The 21,978-nt window shown below is 37.9% G+C and overlaps 1 protein-coding gene across 5 annotated transcripts in view; it reads right to left on the bottom strand.

The window, feature by feature from the left end:
- Positions 1-21,978, bottom strand: part of ZNF385B (zinc finger protein 385B) — a 369,836-nt gene that overhangs the window by 269,702 nt on the left and 78,156 nt on the right. For 3 of the 5 annotated variants that reach the window (XM_069492682.1, XM_069492761.1, XM_069493153.1), the window contains exons 2-3: positions 9,457-9,607; positions 8,470-8,769 (exon numbers count right to left, since the gene is read on the bottom strand). In XM_069492682.1, coding sequence (XP_069348783.1) covers positions 8,470-8,767 — 298 coding nt within the window. In that variant the 5' untranslated portion in view covers positions 8,768-8,769; positions 9,457-9,607. Of the gene's footprint in view, positions 1-8,469; positions 8,770-9,456; positions 9,608-21,978 lie in introns of those variants that run through there. The other 2 variants (XM_069492530.1, XM_069492605.1) reach the window with 1 other exon arrangement.

The raw sequence follows: 21,978 nt of genomic DNA, 5'->3' as shown, positions 1-21,978 counted from the left end.
CAGTGAGCTAACTCCTCTTATCTTTTGCCCATTTTCTAATTGGATAGTTTGATTTTTTTTTTTTTTTACCATTGAGTTATGACAGTTCTTTATAAATTCTAGATACTAGTTCTTTGTGGAACATGTGGTTTGCAAATATTTTCTCCCATCGTAGCTTGTATGTTCATCCTCTTCCCATAGCATTTCACAAAGCAAATGTTTTAAATTTTGAATTAAGTCCAATTGATCAATTTTTTCTTTTCTGGATCATGTTTTTGGTGTCAAGTCAGAACTCTTTCCCTAGCCTGAGGACCCAGAGATTTTCTTCTACTTTTTTCTAAAAGTTTTACATTTTTAGGTTTTACATTTAAATCTGATTCATTTTGAGATAATTTTTGTATACGGTATGAGATTTACACCTAAGGAGGTTTTTGTTTGTTTGTTTTTGTTTGTTTGTTTGTTTATTTGGCCTATAGAGGTTCAGTTACTCCAGCACCATTTGTCAAAAAGGCTATCCTTCCTCCATTGAATTGCTATTGCTCTTTTGTCAAAAATCAGTTGAGCAAATGTGCATGGGTCTATGTCTGGGACATAGTCTTTCTAGTCTTTTTCATTAATTTATGTGTCTACATTTCCAATAAAACCACACTGTATTGATTACTTTAGCTACATAGTAAACCTCAATATTAGGTAGAGAGATTCTTCCTGTTTTATTCTGCGTCAAGGTTGTTGTAGCTACTAGGGTCGTGCTTTTCCATACAAATTTTAGAATAAGCTTGTTTATGTCTACAAAAAAACCTTGCTGGGATTTTGATAGGAAGTGCATGAAAACTATAGATGAATATAAGGAGAACTGACATCTTAATCTTGTTGAGGTTTCCAATCCATGCACACAGTATGTCTATCCATTTATTTAGGTCTTCTTTTATTTCTACTCTTAGCATTTTGCAATTTTTAGCATATAGTTCCTGTGCATGTTTTTGGAAGTGTGTATCTATGTATTTAATTTTATTGGGAGTTTGTGTAAATGATACAGTGTTAAGTTTTGATTTCCATAGTTCATTTGTAGTGTTTAGATATGCAATTGATTTTTGTGTGTTGATTCTCTATCCTGCCACCTTCCTAAAACTCACTTATTAGTTCTAGTTGTTATTTTGTGGACTCTTTGGCATTTCTACGTCGACTATCATATCATCTGCAAAGAGAGATGGTTTTATTTTTCGTTTCCCAATTTATATGACTTTATTTTTCTTGTCTTGTTAATATAGTGGCTATAACTTCCAGTACCATATTGAAGAGGAGAAGTAAGAGTGGACATCTTTCCCTTGCTCTTGATCTTACGGATAAGTTCAGTCTTTCACCATTAAGTATGATGTTAGGTGTAGGCTTTTCCTGGATGCTTTTGTTAAATTAAGGTAATTCTCCTCTATTTCTAGCTTGCTGAATGTTCTTATCATAAATGAGTGTTGGGTTTTCTCAAAACTTTCAATGATTTTATTGCATCAATTGATAGGATCATATGATTTTTTTCTTCTTTAGCTTGATGATATGGTGGATTTTATTTATTGATTTTTAAATGTTGAACCAGCCTTGCATACCAGGAATAAATCCCACTTAGTTATGATGTATAATTATTTTTATACATTGCGGGATTCAGTTTGTTTATGTTTTGTTGAGAATTTTTTAGTCTAAGTTCATGAAAGATATGTAGTTTTGTTTTTTAATATTGTCTTGTCTGGTTTGGGTATCAGTTGGAAAGAGTTTCCTCGTCTTCTATTTTCTGGAAGTAATTGTGTAAAATGGGTGTTAATTCTTCCTTAAGTGTTTGGGAGAATTCTCCAGTGAAACCATACGTATTTCGAAATTTCCTTTTCAAGAGCTTTACAATTATGAATTCAACTTATCTGGAGGCTATAGGCCTGTTCAGATTGTCTGTCTTTATCTTGATTGAGTTTTGGTCATTTGTGGTTTCTGAAAGACTGGTTCATTCTTGTAAGTTGTCAAATTTATGAACATAAATTTATAGTATTCACTTATTATATTTTTATTTGTGCAAATTCTAAAGTAATATCACCTATTTCATTTGTATGTTCTTTCTTATCTTTGTCAGTCTTGCTAGAAGCTTATACATTTCATTGATTTTTTTCAAAGAACCATCTTTTCGTTTTATTGATTTTTCTCTGTTACTTTTCTATTTTCAACTTCATGGATTTTTGCTCTTAGTCTCTATCATTTCCTTCCTTCTGCTTGCTTTTTGTTTACTTTTCTCTTCTTTTTCTAGCTTCTTGGGTAAAAACTTATTTATTTGAGATCATTTGTCATTTATAATATAGGCATTTAGGACTGTAAATTTCCCTCTCAGTACTCCTTTAGTTATATCCCACATATTTTAATATGTTGTGCTTTCATTTTCATCTAGTTCTATGTATTTTTTATTTCCCTTGAGACTTCCTCTTTGATTCATGGATTATTTAAGAGACATGTTGTTTAATTTTCATGTTGTTTTATATTATTAATTTCTAGTTAGATTTCATTATGGTCAGAGAACATATTGCATATGATTACAATTCTTTTAAATTCATTAAGGTTTTGTTTTATGGCACAAAGTATGATCTATCTTGGTGGATGTTGCATAGACATTTGAAAAAAATATGTGTTCTGTTATTGAGTAAAGTTCTATAGAAATTAATTAGATTCTGTCAGTTGATTGTGTTGTTCAGAGCTTCTATGTCCTTTCTGATTTTCTGTCTAGTAATTCTATCAGCTGCTGAGAGAGGAATGTTGAACCATAAATAAATGACCATAAATGATCAACCATAAATGATTGACTATAATTGTGAATTATCTATTTCTTTTTTCTGCTCTGTCAGTTTTTGCTTCATGTATTTTGAGGCTCTGTTGTTAGTGCAGAAACATTTAGAATCATTATATCTTTCTGGTGGATTGAATCTTTTATCATTATGTAATGTATCCCTCTGTAATTTTCTTTGATCTGAAGTCTACTTTATCAGGTTTTAATATAGCTACTTTTGCTTTTATTTTTAATTACTGTTTGCATGATATATTATTTTCTATCCTTTTACTTTAAATCTACCTATGTCATTGATTTTGAAGTGAACTTCTTATAAGCAGCATATATTTGGGTCATTTTTTAAAATCCATTCTGAAAATATCTGTCTTTTAGTTGGTATATTTAGGCCATTTACATTTAAGATAAGTATTTATATGTTTGTACTTAAGTCTGACATTTCATTATTTATTTTCTATTTGTTTCCGTTGGCTCTTGTTCCTCCATTTCTCTTTTCTTATTATCCTGTGGCTTATTTGAACATTTTGTAGGACCCCATCATGATTTACTTATATTCTTTTTGATTATATATCTCTGTATAGTTTTCACAGTGGTTGTTATGAGTATTACAATGCTATACATATGTGACTTATGACAATTTATTGGTATCATCAGTTAGCTATTTCAAGTGAAATACAAATACCTTATTTCCATTTAGATTCCTTTAACTTCCCCACTTGTAAATATAATTGTCTTTAGCATCAGATGGTTATAATTTTTGTTGCAGCCATAAAATATGATTTATAAAACTCATGAAGAAAATGGTTATGTGATGATTGGATTAATTTTATGTATCAACTTGACTAGGTCACTGGATATTCAGATATTTGGTCAAACATTATTCTGAGTATTTCTATGAGGATATTTTTGGGTGAGTTTAACATTTCAATTGAAAGGCTAAGTAAAGGAAATTGTCCTCCCTTATGTAGGTGGGCCTCATCACTTGATGGCCTGAGTAGAACAAAAAAACTGATCCTCCCTGATTAAGAAGGAATTCTTCCTTCCTGCCTGACTGCCTTCCAGCTCTGACATCAGATTTTCCCTATCTTCAGACTCAAACTGAAACATCAGCTCTTCCTGGGTCTTGAGCCAGCTAGCCTTCCGACTGGAACTACCCCATCACTTCTTTTGGTTCTTGGGCCTTTAGACTTGGACTAGAACTATACCATCAGCAATTCTGGTCTCCAGCTTTCTGATTGCAGATCTTGAGACTTGGCAGCCTCCATAATTGTGTGAGCCAATTCCTTTCTCCTATTGTTTCTGTTTCTCTGGAGAACGCTGACTAATACAGATTGTTTATGACTTACCACATTTCTACTCTTTCCATTATTCTTTCTTCCTTCATGATTAAAGCTTCAAGATTCATTCTTTTATCATTTCCTTTGCCTAGTACAAACCCCATACCACGTAATGATACAAACTTACTTTCAGGCAGCATAGACTGAATCTTTCCCTGGAGCTGCATGTAGATTTGGGGTGGGATACAGAGAGTGCTGATGGGCTTACATGGTACCAAGGCTCAGGTAGGATGCTTTATGGCCTGCTGTCACTTCTGCACATAGTGCAGCACATCTGCTGAGGCATTACTATGCCTGTTTAGTGTTTGGTCATTAGTATATGCAGGTACTATGAGGTGTTTCTTTGTCATGGCACATGAGAAACCTTCTCCTCCCACTGCCCCAATCCAACAGGAAAGGCTTTTTCTCTGTTCTTCTCAAAGGCCCCTCTGAGGTTCTCAAGCTCATGCAGCAGCCTCTGCACTCACTAAGCCCACAGGAAATCATGAGACTGCCTCAGGTCTCTCTGCCCACCCTTGCTAGAGGCCAAGAACACAAGGATCTTACTGTCTTTGTGGGTTCTAAGAGGGATGGAAGTATTCAGCTACTTAGTCCAGAAGCCAAGACCCATTTGTGGTTTCTGTTATTTCTACTTACCCTGTGAAAGTGGATGGGGAAAGGAGTAGGGACCTCGTACATAAGTTACCTAAGCTCTCATTGCTTCCTTCGATTCTCCCTTCTGTAGCCCAGAGTATTCACGTAATAGCTCTGGGAAAGGGATTTTTCTGCTACTTATCATAAGTTCCTCACTTAGGAAGAAAATTACTTTGGCACATTGATGCATTCTCTCTCTCTCTCTCTCTCTCTCTCTAATAGCTGAATGGTTTTAGGTATACCCTAAGAACCCTCCTGTTGTTCCAAAAATTGAGATATAAAAGTTCTGTAAACACCCTGAATTCTCAGTTTGGTGGAAGAACTTCCAGTGGTTAGGGGTCAGTCATCTTTTATTCAGAGAAATGGGTCACATCTCAGCCATTACCCTGTGGACCCCACTCCCACCCACGCCAACCCCAACACTATAAAACTGACTGAGAAGAGAGGAAGCCACCTCTTAAATTTACAGTTCTTGATAAGAATATCTCTACTACCACATTTTTTCCCCTATGAGGGAGAAATGAGCTACAATATTCCCTCCCTGTATTAGTTTTCTAGGGCTATTGTAACAAAGTACCACAAACTGGGTGGCTTAAACAACAGAAATTTATCCTCTCACAGCTCTGGAGCCTTGAAGTCAAAAATGAATGTATCGGTTGGGTTGGTTCCTTCTGAGGGCTGTGAGGGAAGGATCTGTTCCAGGCCTCTCTCTTTGGTTTGTAGATGGTAGCCTTTTCCCTGTGTCTCTCTCCATGCCCTCTTCTTTCCATATATGTCTGTTTCTGTGTCCAAATTTCCCATTTTCATAAGGACATCACTCATATCGGATTAGAGTCCATGCCAATGACTTGGCTTTAACTTCATTATCTCTGTAAAAACCTTAACTCCAAATAAGGTCACATACTGAAGGACTAGGAGTTAAGACTCCAACACATCTTTTTTGTTGTTGTTTTTTTGGATTTTTCTTTCTTTCTTTCTTTTTTTTTTTTTTTTTTTTTTGATAGAGGAACACAATTCAACTCATAATACTCTCTAAAGGCCAGTGATGGGGAAAAAAAAAGGAGACTGGTATTTTGTTCCCTGATTAGGTGCCTGCTTTGTTAGTGGGCTTGCTAGCCTCCCCTGGGCTACCTGAGCAAGAAAGAAAAGCCCCCCTGTCCCCCTCCACCTCTACGTGCCTGGGCCCCAACAGCTCCAGGTTTTCAAGAGGAATGATAATTCTCAGATGGATTCTGTGTGTGCCAGCAAGCCCCAGGAGTTGGTACGAATGAAAATAGAGGATGCAATCTTGAAAGAGGCACACATGGGGAGGAATGGAGCCTTTCACTACCAGCTGGGGGTAAACCAGAAGATGCAGCTATCTCACAAGAGACCACCAATGCCTAAGGGACCCCAAAGCCTAAGGGACTGCGTGGAGGAGCTCTTCATCCACGGGGTCTGTTAGGAGCACCTGTGACCCACAGAGACTGCCAGAACAGCAATCACCAACTAGGAACAGCAGCGCAACCTTGCCAAGGCTGCAAGGTAACCTCCGCCCTTGCAACCCTCCACGGCTTCCCACGCCTGACTGGAAAGCAGGCTGAGGAAGGGGCACAGTGGGAGCCCTCCGCTCTGAGTTCCAGGGTCTGTCTAGCCAAATCTTAGTTTGGCAATGAAAGGATGTTTTTATAAATAGAACCGACTCTTCTAAATCAAAGAGTCTTTCTGAATATACAAAAGTGAGAAATTGTGGGCTGAGAGGGTGTTAAGGGAGCTTCTACCCAGCAGGAAACAGAAATCTGATAGATCAAAACTGAAGAAAGTGACAGGAAAAAATAAAACGATGTCAGGCTTGCTCCTCATTGAGCTGAGACTCTACAGAGTAGATAACGTGCACATGCACACAGAACAGCACTTAGGTATATTCCACTTCAGTTCCTGCTCTTCCACTTAGTATTATGTCACAGACAATTTCCCCTGCCATTAGATATTCTTCAGAAATATAATTCTTAATGACTGTAGTGTCTATAGACATTTGCACTCTAACAGACGTAACTCAAACCTTTACTTGGGCTGTTATTTGCTCTCTGATTTAGGATCAGTTTTTAACCTAACACTAACTATGTTTTAACCTATAGATTCAGGTACATTAATGCATCTGTGAGTAATTATAATTATCATAATAACAAACAGAGGCCGGGCGCGGTGGCTCACGCCTGTAATCCTAGCACTCTGGGAGGCCGAGGTGGGCGGATCGTTTGAGCTCAGGAGTTCGAGACCAGCCTGAGCAAGAGCGAGACCCCATCTCTACTAAAAATAGAAATAAATTATATGGACAGCTAAAAATATATATAGAAAAAAAAATTAGCCGGGCATGGTGGCACATGCCTGTAGTCCCAGCTACTCGGGAGGCTGAGGCAGTAGGATCGCTTAAGCCCAGGAGTTTGAGGTTGCTGTGAGCTAGACTGACGCCACGGCACTCACTCTAGCCTGGGCAACAGAGCGAGACTCTGTCTCAAAAAAAAAAAAAAAAAAAAAAACAAACAGAAAATAGAAAAGTGATTTTTTTCATTATTGTAAGTAAGTATTTTATACCCTGTAGGTTCTTTTACTTTCTTTACTTTCTTTTACAGCATGTTAAGTATTGGTTGGAAAAAATAGTTAAATAAAATTAAACCATATACTGAATAAGAAGTAGTTAGGTTTAGCTTGATACGTAGAAATTATTTATTTACAGCACACATACAAAATCAAGAACCATGTCACAGCTCTGAGTGAAATTCCAACAAATGGGCTTTTCGGTTTCCTCTCTCTCCAAGTTGAGGCCTCATTACAGAGCAAACACTTGCCAGAGTGGAATGTGGAACTTTGCCACCACATTTGGGAGGAGGTTTATCTTGGCCTCCCACCTGAAACCTGCGTAGGAGGCCCACCTTTTGCAGAAATCTTCACCATGGGTAACAGTAAATTTCACATTTTTCTTTAGTTCCGACACAGTGAGGCCACCTAATGACCAGCAATGTGGAGGAGGAAGGGCTGCCTGAGGATAAGATAAAGGATGTGAAAGATTGTTTAGAATTCAGGGCAGAGGCAGGAATGTAACAGTTCCTGAGCTTCTGCCTCTATCCAGCCCACAAGGAAAGGGTGAGAGGCAGGTGAAAGTGATGATGCTTCCGGAGTTCAGAGGTAAGCCTTGTTGGTTTTGGCAATGTCTGTTCCTATTGTTAGAACACCCCAGCACACTGCTGGCAACTCACAAAAAGAATATGACAAATCTAACATGCAAGATTAATGCTCCTTCCTGCATCATGGGATGTTATAAATAAAGCTGTAGCTTTTTATATATTGTCAAGCGGTATGCCACCCCATAGAAAGCAGATAAAGGAAACCCAAGGAAGCCTAATTTTGAGAGAGGGGGGAAAATGACATCATTGATCCATTTTAAATACATTTCAAAATACATTTGGAAATGTTCGCATACCCCGGGGATATAGGAATATACATATTGTGTATGTGGCGGGGTGGGGAGGGGGGGTGGCCTGTGTGTATATCTGAGTGCATAAAAACTATTCTGAAAAGAGACAAACAGCTACAGATTCTACCTGCAGGGAAAAGAGTACATATTATTGTGGTGGTAGTTTTCAGGTAAGAGTTAAGTCTTGCTCTAAATCCTTCATTTTTGAAACCAGAACCATCACTCTCCATGGCGCAGGAGCCCGGGGCGCTGCCTACCTGCACCGGTGTTGGCGCTGGGGCTGGCCTGAGCCAGGGGCGGGGGCTGCCCATCACTCAGCTGCTTCACCCGTTTGCGGTGGGATTTGCCGTTGGAATGGACCTGGGCTTGGGCTGCGGAGTTCAGCTGGATGTTGCAGACCTCACAGAAGGAGAACAGAATTTTCTTTTTCTCTTTGCTCAGCTGGTCCTCAGGCCTGTCGTTCTTTATCCCCTTTTCTTCAAAGCCCCGTAGAAAAGTTGCCATATTCATAATTCCATCTTCAAGGTGGTTGTCAGGGCTTAAGGAGTATTTCATACCTGAAACACAAAAAAGCACAAGTGTTTGTGAAATTATTTGTGGCTTCTTATTTTCTAGTATGATTACAATTAGTTTTTTAATGGTAAGGTTTAAGCTAAAAGTCTCCCAACTGCTCAGCGGTCACTGCTGGAAAAAGTCAACACAAGTACCTAACTAAGCAGGTACAGTATTTGAAGATGAGTTCCCTCTGTCTGGAGCATTTTCTATCCCATCCTTGCCCCTCCCTCGTCACCTCTCACTCCCTTTGCCTCTTTAACTCTTTCTCGCCTATGACATCTTAAGAGGCCCATTGCCCTCTCCAGAGAACCCATTCTGACCCTGGACACAAGGCGGAAGCCAGTTTATATGCTCACATAGGCTACATGATCTCCCTGCATAGCACCTAGCACAGTGAGCATTCCATAGGTATTTGTGCAATTTATGTCTGTCTTCCCATTAGAGTATGAGCTCTGTGAGGACAGTGACCTCATCTCTGGACATCCAGAACTGCAGTGTTACATAAAAGGCTTTCAAATATTCACTGAAGAAAGGAATAAATGATGTTATCAACCCAGAATTGTGAAAATGTGTATGTGTAAACATACATGTGTATACAATCCACACACACCTGTATACATGCAAACAGACACATGTCCTAACTGCGGGGGATGTAACAGAGACCAAAACACAGTATGTCTGTAACTTACATTGGGTTGTGTTCTAAAGCCCCTTTATAAGTCAGCCAATGGGGATCTGGACATACTTTCTTATAGATGTAGTGAAATAGTTTGTTTTTATGTTTCCAGATTAGCCCATAGACATCAATTTAATCTTGGATGAAGTCGAAATGCAGAACATCTGAAATACAAAATAATAGAAATAGAATATTCTGATAAACTCATAATTGAAAAAGAATAAAACAGAATAAGACATAATTTTGTTTAAGTGCTGGTGTTTTTCTTCATTTATTTAGGTAAGGATACACTGACGGATTATAACCTAAGCGAGGATTTCAAAGGGATTTCTGAGTACCTTGAGATCCTTGGATGATGAAGATTGCTTTGGCTTTTTATTTTGTTCAGTGCAACTTTAAAATATGTAATTTTTCATTTTAGTTAATACCAGGATTACCAGCATTTTCATACTTATCATTGCGATTATGACAATGTTTTTGGTTTGCAATATGAATAAAGAGATACTCTCAAAGAAGAAGGGGGGAGCAATTTGGTGGAGATTAAGGAAAAAGGGTCTATGTAAGAAGGGACAGGCTGAGGTGAACATGCTGTGCCATGAGGGCTGAACAATTTATGTATAGGAAGGGTGGTGGCTTGTGGAGGGTTTCCACCTAGGGTAAAAACTCAGGGAGCTGAAAGATACTGGCTTTGAACAGCTCTTTTGCTCCAAGTTGGCTTGGAGCTCTATAGAAAGGAACAATGAGGGACAAGTCCATATTTGGAGTGTTCACAAGTTGCATGTTTAAAATCAGAAAAGGTATGACCATAAAGACAGATTCTATGTATAGCATTCCAAAAAATACCTTATTTACACTTACACTCCTGATTGTGAAGGTTGTTTGAATATTGCTAATTTTGATATATGAGACCCATTTGTCCCATATATTACTTTACTCTGATGCTACCACTTTAAAAGGGACTCTATTGTACATAATTTTCCAAGTTAATCTGTTCCTTCCAACTATCCACAAAGGCAGTCCTCTTCCTTAAAATCTACTCACAGGAAGCATAAGTCAGGTTTAAGATATTCCTATAGCTAAGGTACAGAAAATAAAACAGTTATAATTGACATGTGATTTGCACATTTATATATATTTTTGTATATATAATTCATATATTTTTGCTTTTATTCCTTAAATCCAAAATACTATAGTATCACAAAGCTATTTTTCTCATAAAACTTTAGAAAATATCAGTGTCATATAAAAGTTATATTCAGACATATTACTCTGCATCTTCTCATAAAATATTAAAACATATTGTAAGAATTAACTGAAATAATTGATAAAGAGATAAATAATTTTTTAAATGAGTTCATCATTAATATACTTTGCCGTGTGTGGAAAACTAATCTACAGTGAAATATTAATATAAGAAAAGCCAATAACTTTTAACCTTGCAAAGCTTAATCATTGAAACCTAGGTTTATATTTTGACTCAAGCCACTAACATCCTTGACTCAGGGGAGAACTGTTGACACTTTCATATGAACACTGAACCTCTTGGAGGCATTTGGCTTTGCCCATGCTGTGAATGAACACATGGTACTTCACAGAAACAGGACATACATCATAGTGTTCCATTTTAAACTTGAAATCTAAAAAATGACTCTTTTGTTTGCAATGTCTTATAAAAGATAAAACCAGCTTACCTGTGCTTTTCTGATTGCCACGTGTCCTTTAAAAATTATACTTTCAATAAATTTATTTAAGTATACATATTTTAAGTAGAAGAAACCTTTAAAATAAAATGAATGTCTCTTCTAGAATTCTCCTGTAACCTCTTCAGGGTACCAGCACCTTCCATAATCTGTCATCCTTATTTTACCTTCTCCCAGAGTTATACTCACTTACAGATGACCTCCCAAGCCTCTACACCACACTGATGGCCCACTCTAGTGAGAGTGCAATGCCTAGGGGTGGGGTATGCATTCTGTCCACCGAATCCCACCTCATTAGTCCTAATTCTGGCTTCATCCTTCCTTCCCACTCAGGGGAAGAATGAAGTCAGCTCCCATTCACGGGCATTCGCAACCAGAGTATATTTAGTTCTAGAGGTCTTGGGAAAAGGACCAAGAGGTAGAAAGGCAAGATATCAGAGTCTCAACATCCACTTTTGGCCTGAGATGATATAATTCCTAGGCTTATAATATGTGTAAATGTGATAACATTTATAATGTCAACTTTCTGGCTAAGGGGAAAGTAGCAGTGAGTTTAAATGGAAGAAGAGAGAAAAATCTCACTTCCTAATTTAAAATTCTTTTTCAGACTATCTTAAATTACATGTTTCACTTGCATGAGGCAGAAGGTCTAGGGGGGTGTCTGATTTTGAACAGAGCAGTGGGCAGCATTCTACTTTGGACCACCAAGAATGAGGGTAAGAAAAGTCGGGATAATTGGACCAATATTCTATGCTTTTTTTGCATTATTTTATCAGATTATATGGCCAATGACTTAACATTATGAAAGAAGAAGATATATTGGTGCAGGTGAAGGAATGAGAAAAGATTGGTCCTTGAGTTGCTGCTTTTGGGGAAAAGGGCTGATGGATCCAAACTGGACAGTCAGTGAATATCTAAGGAAGTGATTTTAAATAACCAGGCGGTGATTCATCAGGAAAGTTTTCTAATATAACCACTTTCCCTAGGACTGTCCCTGACCCACACAGTTATCCAAGTTTTAAAAATAATAATTTGAAAATAACAGGAAACTGACTCAGACGTAAAGACATCTCTGTTGCACATGTAGAGAAATACCACCTTTGACACGGGGTGGAGACCTCAGATGGAGAACATGGAAGAAGACTGCCTCTCTTCTAATGTGTGAAAAGGCTCTCCTTCCACTCTGTGGACTTATCATCTCGTTCCTCAACTCAAGTCCGTCAGTTTTGTCCACTTCCCTCCTTACCCCCTAACAACCCAGCTCGCAACTCCTCTCCAAATGCAGTGCTTTGCCTTTGAAGAGTCACTGTGAACATTCCCTAACCGCCAAACCCAGATGGCCCCTCCCAGCTCCGCACTCTTCTTCATCCCAATGGTGCTCCCTTGCCAGGGCCTCTCCCTGCACCTGTGCTCCTGAAGCAGTGTGTTCATGTAGCCGGCGTGACACACACCCTTGTATTATGGTTTTCATTATTTATATAGTTTTATTACATTTATATAGTTTATTCATTTACTCTCTCATTTCAGTAAGTATTTATTGACTATGTAGGCACAGGGCTGGATGCCGGGGGCAACAGTGAACAGGGTGGACGGGACCCTATGGTCCCATGAGAAATACAGAGGAGAAAACAAGAAATTACAACACAGTACAATAAATACTTTGGAAAAATCTACATTTTCCTCCCTTGCTAGATTTCAATGTCCTTGAGTATAAAAACTATGCTTTATTCTTCTTTGTATTTTCAGCATCTAAGATTGTGTTTAGTACAAAACAGGCACTTAATAAATATTGGCTGAATAAATGAATGCATTGTATTTGTGGGGGGGGTGTAGTGTGCATGTGTATAGTATGTATGGTGGTGTGGGGGGGTAATTTAGTGAGTAGTGTGTAGTGTGTGGAGGGTATGAGTGTATGGTGTGTTTGGAGTATGTGATGTGTTGTTTTTGTGTGGTATATGTATGTGGTGTGGGGTGTATGTGGTGTGGTATGTGTGGTATATGTGGTATGTGGTGGATGTGGTGGATGTTAGGTGTGTGTGCTGTATTTGTGGTATATGGGGTGAGTGGTATGTATGCGTGTGTGGCATGTGTGAGGTGTATGTGTGGGGTATGTATGTATGGTATGTTTGGTGTATGTAGTGTGTGGTTTGTGTGGGGGGGTGTGAGTTACATAGTGTGTGTGGTATATGTGGGGTATGTGTGGGATGTGTGTAGTATATGTGGTGTGTGGTATGTGTGTGTGGTGTGTGTAGCACTGAGTGTGAACACAGTAACCAAGGTCAATGTTTTCTAATTATTTTAGCTTACACGTGGACTCAGCACACAGCTGTTTGCATCTTGAGATTAGGAACAATAATAACAGTGTACTCCCCAAGGAAAAAATACCACTACTCATTTGCAAACTAAAGCCCCAACTGTTTAGGACAAAGTCATTCACCCTTTGATTACAAATAAAGCTCCAGGTTAAAATTCTATTAGGGTAAGTCACACACTAACATTGCCAACATCCATGTGACATTAGCTCTTTCCTGCAATCAACTTGCACAGAGAATGGAGCACTGGGTATGGTGGGAAGGTTTGGACAATATTTCATGAAGACAAAAACACATAGACAGAACATTCAGGACTCTGACACTGATTCTTGCTCACTTAACTATGTTGAAAATGCCTGATACTGACTCGTAAACTTCAACTTCAAAGGAGGGTAAAAAGTTGAGTTCTGCGTACCAGGCTACAGGTAACTCCTTTCCCCAAAATAGAGTTTTGGAGAAAATTATGAGGTCAATAGAGCTTGTTCATTTTGTTGTATGTTTCAGTATTTATTTCATAATAGTATCCAGATATGGGAGGCCATATGTGATTGAAGTTAACTAGACAATCATTTATTAAACACTGACTATATACAACATCCTATCCTTGGCCCTGTGGTGGCTATGGTGGATAAAGAAATGTATAAAATAAAGAACTTTGAAAACTAAAAAGCCTATAATAAACTAGAAAAGCCAATCATTCTGCTACTCATTGTTCAGGAGACTAACTGTAGAGAATTCTTTGCATAATAGTCCCCAAAGTACTTTCAGCACACTTCTACAGCATTTTACAATAGCTGTATTACACTGGAATGAAATTATTACTTAGTATTTAATTTCACTAGACTGTTCATCTGGCTCAATTTTCCCCCAATCACCTACTGACACTTCATTGAGTGCTAGTGAAACCGATTTTAATGGTGTCCGCTGGTCTAGTGTGAATCCCAAGAGACTTTGACATCTTACTCAGATGGCTGAACAAGAAAAACTGACATTTTAAATGCTTCTCATAGTTTGTTTCCCTTGAGGAAAAGTTTTGAACTGAGCTTTGAGGACACACTTCTTTGTTTTAGAGAAAACATCGTAGAGGATCTTTCTGTTACATGAAGGTAAAGCACACACTCAATTCTGTAATGGAGACTCCAGAGATAACATGGCTCCAAGGAACTTAATCTGCTTTCCATAATCATGTAAAAAGTTGTCTTCACTGTGGCACAGCTGCCTCTCTGCAAGTTATGTTTTCTTTCACAAAAATATTTATTTCCTGTAAGTGGATTTGAATTGCATTGTCCCTGAAAGTTTTTGTTAGATACTGAGAGATGAGCGTGTTTTCTTGTTCAAGCAGTTAACCACAGGAGATCAGCAGGGACTGGAAGCTATAGGAAGAATATGAATACATCTTACCCCAGAAAGAACAGCCTGGGATTGCTGAAGCTCACACTGGACTATATTACATAAGCCCCATACCTGAGTTCATTCCAGATTGAATAAACTCAACTTTGGGGGAAATAGTGATGTTGTTCTGAATTATCCTAAGGACTAAGGGGAAAGGCTACACACCTCTGCGGATGGGTGCAGAAAGGAAGAGACGTTTCAGCTGTCAGTCTTACCAGGAGATTGACATTCAGAGGTATGAGCTTGTGAGGCTGGCCCTGGGCCTGGGGGGACAGGCGGCGAATGACCCAGATGTGAGAGACTTGTTCCAGGCATTTCTGTTGTGGGAAGGTAAGCTGACCCCTGAACGTGGAGACAGGCCTGAGCCTGGGCAGAGACGACTTTGCACAATAGGAGAACCTGAGGAGGCGTTTCGTCTATGAACTCAGGGAACCTCTAGATCTAGTTACAATTGCTGAGTTCTCCACTTGTATACTACCCCCACCCCTGCTTTTCTTTTAATCTCCGAACCATCAGTAGGGCATGTGAACATCACAACCTTCCTGCTACTGTGGGGAATTGTGCTAGAGTCTGGGTGGCACCTGGGATGACAGTCACATATGGGACAGTAGCGGCAATGGGCTGAAGGATGCTGGTGACCAACAAAAGAGGAAGGCAGTGTTCCAGAACCAGGCAGCTGGTCAAGATGTCGAACAACAACTGGCTTGGGATATATCAGGGACTCAAAAAATGCTCAGGAAGGGCAAACTGATAAAATACTGGAATTCTTCCATCAAGTAGAGATGAGAACTATTTTTTAAAATTAGTTAATATGATATATGATGGGTAAATAGGCTGGGACATTTGAGTAACCTAAATATAAAGAAAATGATGTTATTTTATTCTCATTTATTATTGTAGATTCTAAGCCAACTAGATGTGTAGCATTTAGAAGGTGCTCCATAAATCTTTGACAAAATGAAATAAATGCTATAATTAATTTAGCTGCAGTTCAGCTTCAGCCAAAAGCTGCTAGTTAATTTGGCCTTGTCTTTCAGAAGACTCAATAGTTGAATGTCTACACAGATCAATGTCTTTTCTGGTACTCTTGATCTTCAAAGTACTCCAAGTTACTATCAAATATAAATAGCATACCAATGTCAACAAATGAGAACAAGGAATGTATTTTGTTCTTAATGTCAGAATATCAATTGTATATGTGCATTTCAGATAAAACTAGGAGTGAAAATATTCTTATATGCTTAGTACATTGAAATTCTACCAGTAGAAGGAAAAATGTACGTTTCTTGTTACAAGAATAAAACATTGCAATAATTAATGTTAATTATAAAAGCTGTTAATTTCATATAAAAAACAATTACCAAAATTTTCAATCAGTTAAATAAAAAAAAAATAGATTGACAGGTAAATATAGCACTAGCTAAATAACATAGTTATTTTGAGCTACAAATATTTATAATCCATTAAATAATGTTAGATAGAAATTAGATTATATCATAATTCTAGCATTTGTAGGATTATGTGGTATACTAGCTTTCATGATATTAAATAATTATCTTTTCTTAACCCACTCATGTATTTATGGGCACTTGGGTTGTTTCCACATCTTTGCAATTGTGAATTGTGCTGCTATAAACATTCTAGTGCAGATGTCTTTTACTCAGCCACAAAAAACAATGGTGATCTAGCACCTCTTGTATCACCCTGGATAGAGCTGGAACCCATTCTACTAAGTGGAGTATCACAAGAATGGAAAAACAAGCAACACATGTACTCACCATCAAATTGGTATTAACTGATCAACACTTATGTGCACACACAGTAGTAATATTCATCAGTTGTTGGCTGATGGGAGTGGGGAGGGGATGGGTATATTCACACCTAATGTGTGCGGTGCACACTCTCTGAGGGATGGACACACTTGAAGCTCTGACTCAGGTGGGGCAAAGGCAGTATATGTAACCTAAACATTTGTACCCCCATAATATGCTGAAATAAAATAAAATAAATAATAAATAAATAAATAAATAACTTTTAAACACTATATTTAATTTCATTAGGGCATGAACCTTTCTAGGAAAAAAAATATTATTTAGGAATTATTCTCGTCTTTTGAAAGTGAATTAAAAGCAAAAGATCGGCCTTGCTACCTCAAAGTATTACCTAAAGGAGATAAATAATACTTAAATACATAATATGATATGCTTTTCTATTTTCTTGTATGAAGATCTATTTTTAAGGATGAAATTAGGTTTCATTCTTAGTCAAATATTGATTTTTACACTTGGCGTTTGGTATTCAACCAAAATGTGTATACCGTACATCCCCAGCCGTAAGCAAGTACAATCCTTATTAATTGGGCTCCACAGTCTTCTTCGTAGGAAGAAGTCTGGATTGATTCCATTCACTCTCTGCCCCACCTGGCACCACTGTGCAGCACGAGACAGCAACAGAGCACAGGAGAGTGAACTTCAGAACATAATGCAGCATAAAAACCTAAGCAAGGGCAGATATTACAGCCGTGTTTCTCCCACTGCCATTGCGGGGGCAGGAGTCCAACCACGAACACTTTCGTAAGAGGGCCTTGCAGGCAGTCCCCACGGGCCAACAGCTGAGTCTTCGTGTGAGGTGGGAGCACAGTCTCCTACCTGCTGTTGAGCCTTTTAGAGGTGGGAGGGAACACAGGCAATTGGACCGATGGCTCCACACAAGACAGATCCAACCACCAAGGAAGGAATATTTTTAGTTCATGGAATTCTCAGGTCATCTTTAAAAGTTTACAAACAAGAATGGTGTTTTCTGGCTTTTGCTATGTAGGAAACCATAGGCAGAGTCAATTAAAGCAAACATATTACACAGCCTATTTTTATTTCCAGTCGTAGTCTCTATTCCCTCTAGACACATTTTTACAGTTATTGCATTTTTATTATTATAAAAGTAATTTATATCATTCTAGAAATTTTGGAAAATACGAAGAACAGAAAAAAGATTGGAAGAAAATTTTCCATATTCCTACCAAAGTTAACCACATTTTGTTATGTTTATTTCTAGTCTTTTGTTGTTGTTGTTTATCGTTGACATATAATAATCGTTCATGTTTATTTTCAGCCTTTTTTGTTTGTTTATAATTGACACATAATAATAGCTCATGTTTATTTCTGGCCTTTTTAAATGCACATATTGTTTTCACAGAGTTCTAGTTAGATGACACATACTTTCTAAGAGTTAAAATATATAAATATATTACAGCTGAGCTCTTCAATTGATTATACTTATCTACAATTTCATTAACAAGAAGTTGATATTTTTCCTCTGGTATGGATCAAATGCAACTGTAACAAGTGTTCAGAAGAAGAGATACAGTGCTGTGAATTGATAGGGGCTGCCATGGCCAGGGCAGAACAACAGGAGGTATCAAATTAAGAGCTAAAGGATGAGTAGCAGTAGAAGGGAGAACATTCCAGGCAAAGGAGATTCCATGTGCAAAGGTCCAGAAGCAAGAGGAAGAATGGCAGGTGCGACAAACCAAAAGCAGCCCAGTCTCTCCAGAGCAGAGAGAGCAAGGGGGAATGACGTGGGAAATAGGACTGCCCAGTGGAGCAGGGCCAGTAATGCCTTTCCAGGTCAAGTGAGATGTTGGTCTAGGGAAGGCACAGAAGTGCCTTAAACTGGGGGCCTGATGTGATGAGATTTGAGTTGTGAAAAAATCACAGTATGAGTATGTGAGATAAGGGGTATGTTAATTAGCTTGATTTAACCATTCCACATGATATATCAAAACATCATATTGTGCAATATAAATATATGCAATTTTATCTGTCAAAAACTATTTTTTTTTTAAGTATCTGGTAAAGATTTTGAAAATACTGATGCAGTCAGGTGCAGTGGCTCATACCTATAATGCCAGCACTTTGGGAGGCCGAAGTGGGAGGATCTCTTCAGGCCAGAAGTTTAAAACCAGGCTGAGCAACATAGCAAGACCCAATCTTTACAAAAAATAGAAAAATTAGCCAGACATGGTGGCACATGCCTGTAGTCCCAGCGATTTGGGAGGCTGAGGCAGGAGGATCACTTGAGCCCAGAAGTTTGACGTTGCAGTGAGCTACGATGATGTCATTGCACTCTAGCCCAGGCAACAGAGCAAGACCCTGTCTGAATAAGTATATACATACATATATATATATACACACACACACATACATAAAAATACTGATGCTAGGGTTCTATCTTTAGAGATTCGGATTTAATTGGTCTAGGGTAGAGCCTGGGTCTAATAGCGTAAACCTTCCCAGGTGATTCTAATGGGCAACCAAGGCTGAGAACCACTGCTTTAAAGATTTCACCTATTTGAAATTAGGGTCTGACCTAGTCTGGGGGCCCTGTTGGTAAACAGAATTTACCATGACACCAGGAAGATATGGAAGGGGCATCTGATTGATCCTTGCTAGAGAGCCAGCACCAGCACTTGTGAAGCCTCCTTAGATTGCAACCCCCAGACCCGACACAAAAATCCAGGATGTTTGTCCCAGAACCTTCTACTCAGGTCATAGAGGATTCCCTCTCATCTTTAAGGCATGGAAGTTCCAGAGGACTGGAAGCATGGGGCTTCCTGGCCCAAATCACAGCCAGGAAGTTAGAGACTCATATCTAATTCTCATAAGCTGAGCCCAGCTCTCATTCCCTAATTTGTAGAATTTCTTTGTTGTTTTTAAAGTTTTTATTTTTAAACAGATTTTACTTTTATATATTCATGGGGTAAAAGTGCAATTTTGTACATTAATACATTGTACTGTGCTGGGGTCAGGGCCTTCAGCGCATCCATCACTGAAGCAATGTATATTGTACCCACCAAGTGACCTTCCATCATTCACTCCCGTTTACCCCCGACCAGTGTGCAGTGTCCATCTCTGCACATTCTGCTTCCATGTGTACACATTATTTAGCTCCCACTTATAAGTGAGAACTTGCAGTATTTGTCTTTCCATGTCTGAGTTGTTTTACTTAGATTAATGGCCTCTGGTTCCACCCATGTTGATGCAAAAGACATGATTTCATATTTTATGGCTGAGTAATATTCCATTGCATATATGCACAACATTTTATTTATACAATCCTCCATTGATGGACGCTTAGGTTGATTCCATATCTTTGCTATTGTGAATAGTACTGAGATAAACATACATGTGGAGGTATCTTTTTTATATATTGATCTCTTTTCCTTTGGGTAGATACCCAGTAGTAGTGGACTGCTGGATTGTATGGTAGCTCTATTTTTCATTCTTTGAGAAATCTTCATACTATTTTCCATTGAGGTTGTATTAATTTACATTTCCACCAACAGTGTATGAGTTCCCTTTTCTCCACATCCTTGCCAATATCTGTTATTTTTGTCTTTTAAATAATAGTCATTCTGATTGGTGTAAGATGATGTCTCATTGTGGTTTTAATTTGTACTTGTATAATTTCTTTAAATAACCTCACACTGCCTCTGCTTCCTCCTGTTCCCTGGCTTCCACACTTCCATCCTGCCTCCTTGAATTAATCTTTGCTTGGTTCCCAACACCTACCTGGAAGTGAATTGAATGTGACATGACCTCGTTTGGAACTCATCCTAGGCAATAGGCAAATTCCTCACTACTCCCTTTCTCTCCCAATCAAGAAAGCTTTTTATTCCAAACATTACAATAGGATATTCTTCCTAACTCTTCCTGGGAGCTTTGTTGATAATACATATTTGGACAATTAAGTATATGTAAGCATAATTTTTGTAAAAGTAACATTTAGAAATATTTGAAAAATTTTAATTTAGGATAACTTGTTCCCAAAGAAAACAGTTTTCTTAGACAATGTATTGGCATAGTATTTGTAATAAAAATAACCAAATTTACATATGTTGGTCATGTGATTAATCAGCCAAATCAGGGCACTTTTGTCCAGGAAAAATGCTAAATTGGATAGGCCCAGTTAAGAGATGCCAACTGGGACTGGCCCAGGTGAAATGGAGCACACAATCTCCCTATCCTTACAATATACTGCTTTGTGACATGAGGCCTTTGGGGATGAGCAAAATCTTTGACAGCAAAAATTCATCCTAGACTGTTTACATGTACTTTCTCAACATTTCTTACATAAGTAAACCTTTAAATTTTATGATTTCTCTGAAGAACTAATAACTAGATTTTATTATTACTTTCATATCTACTAGAATATACCTAAAATACATATGTCTTGAGTACATCTATAATTGAAAATTATAGATTTTATTTTCTTTTTAGAAAATAAAATGGATTAAAAAATCTTGATCTAGTTGTGTCTTAGTATTTTATTTTTAAAATTGCTTTCCATTTTCTTATTACAAAACTAATGTGTTTATGCTCCCAATTAATCTGTAGGTTCAATGAAAACTTAACCAAAATCCCACAGGTTTCCTTTTTGGAAATTGACAATGCAATTCTAAAATGTATATGGAAGTTCAAAGAACCAATATTGTGCCAGAGCAATTCTGAAGAACAATAAAGCTGGAGGACTTACACTTCCAGATATCACAGCCTATTATGAGGCTATAGCAATTAAGACAGTCTGATTTGGCCCAAGGAAAAATAACCTGACCAGTGATACAGAAAGGAGAGTCTGTACATAGACTGTGAGATAGATAGATAGATAGATAGGTAGATAGATTCACCTGATTTATGACAAAGGTGGCAATGTAGTGGTGAAAGGATAGTCATTGCAATAAATGGAATAGGTTGATTGGATACCCATACTGGAAAAAAAGTATCGTGATCACGCTATATATCAATTCCAAAAGATTGTAAACCTAAATGTTAAAGGAAAAATAATAAAGCTCCTATAGGAAAAGATACAGTAATATTTTCCTGACTTTGGAGTAGGCAAAGACATAAAAAGTATTAACTAGAAGAGAAAAATATAAATTGGAATACATTAACATTAAAACTGTTTCTTCATCTAAAAACACCATTAAGATATTTAAAAGGAAACTCACAGACTGGAAAAAAATATTTGCAATATGTATATCCAACAAATGACTCCTATATGACCTTCAAATGACTTCTTGAAATCAGCAAGGCAGACAATGCAATAGAAAAATGAACAAAAGTCTTGAATTCAGAA

This window comes from Eulemur rufifrons, chromosome 1, assembly GCF_041146395.1.
Source record: "Eulemur rufifrons isolate Redbay chromosome 1, OSU_ERuf_1, whole genome shotgun sequence".
NCBI classification, from domain to species: domain Eukaryota; kingdom Metazoa; phylum Chordata; class Mammalia; order Primates; family Lemuridae; genus Eulemur; species Eulemur rufifrons.
This window is presented reverse-complemented; position numbering and strand designations above follow the sequence as displayed.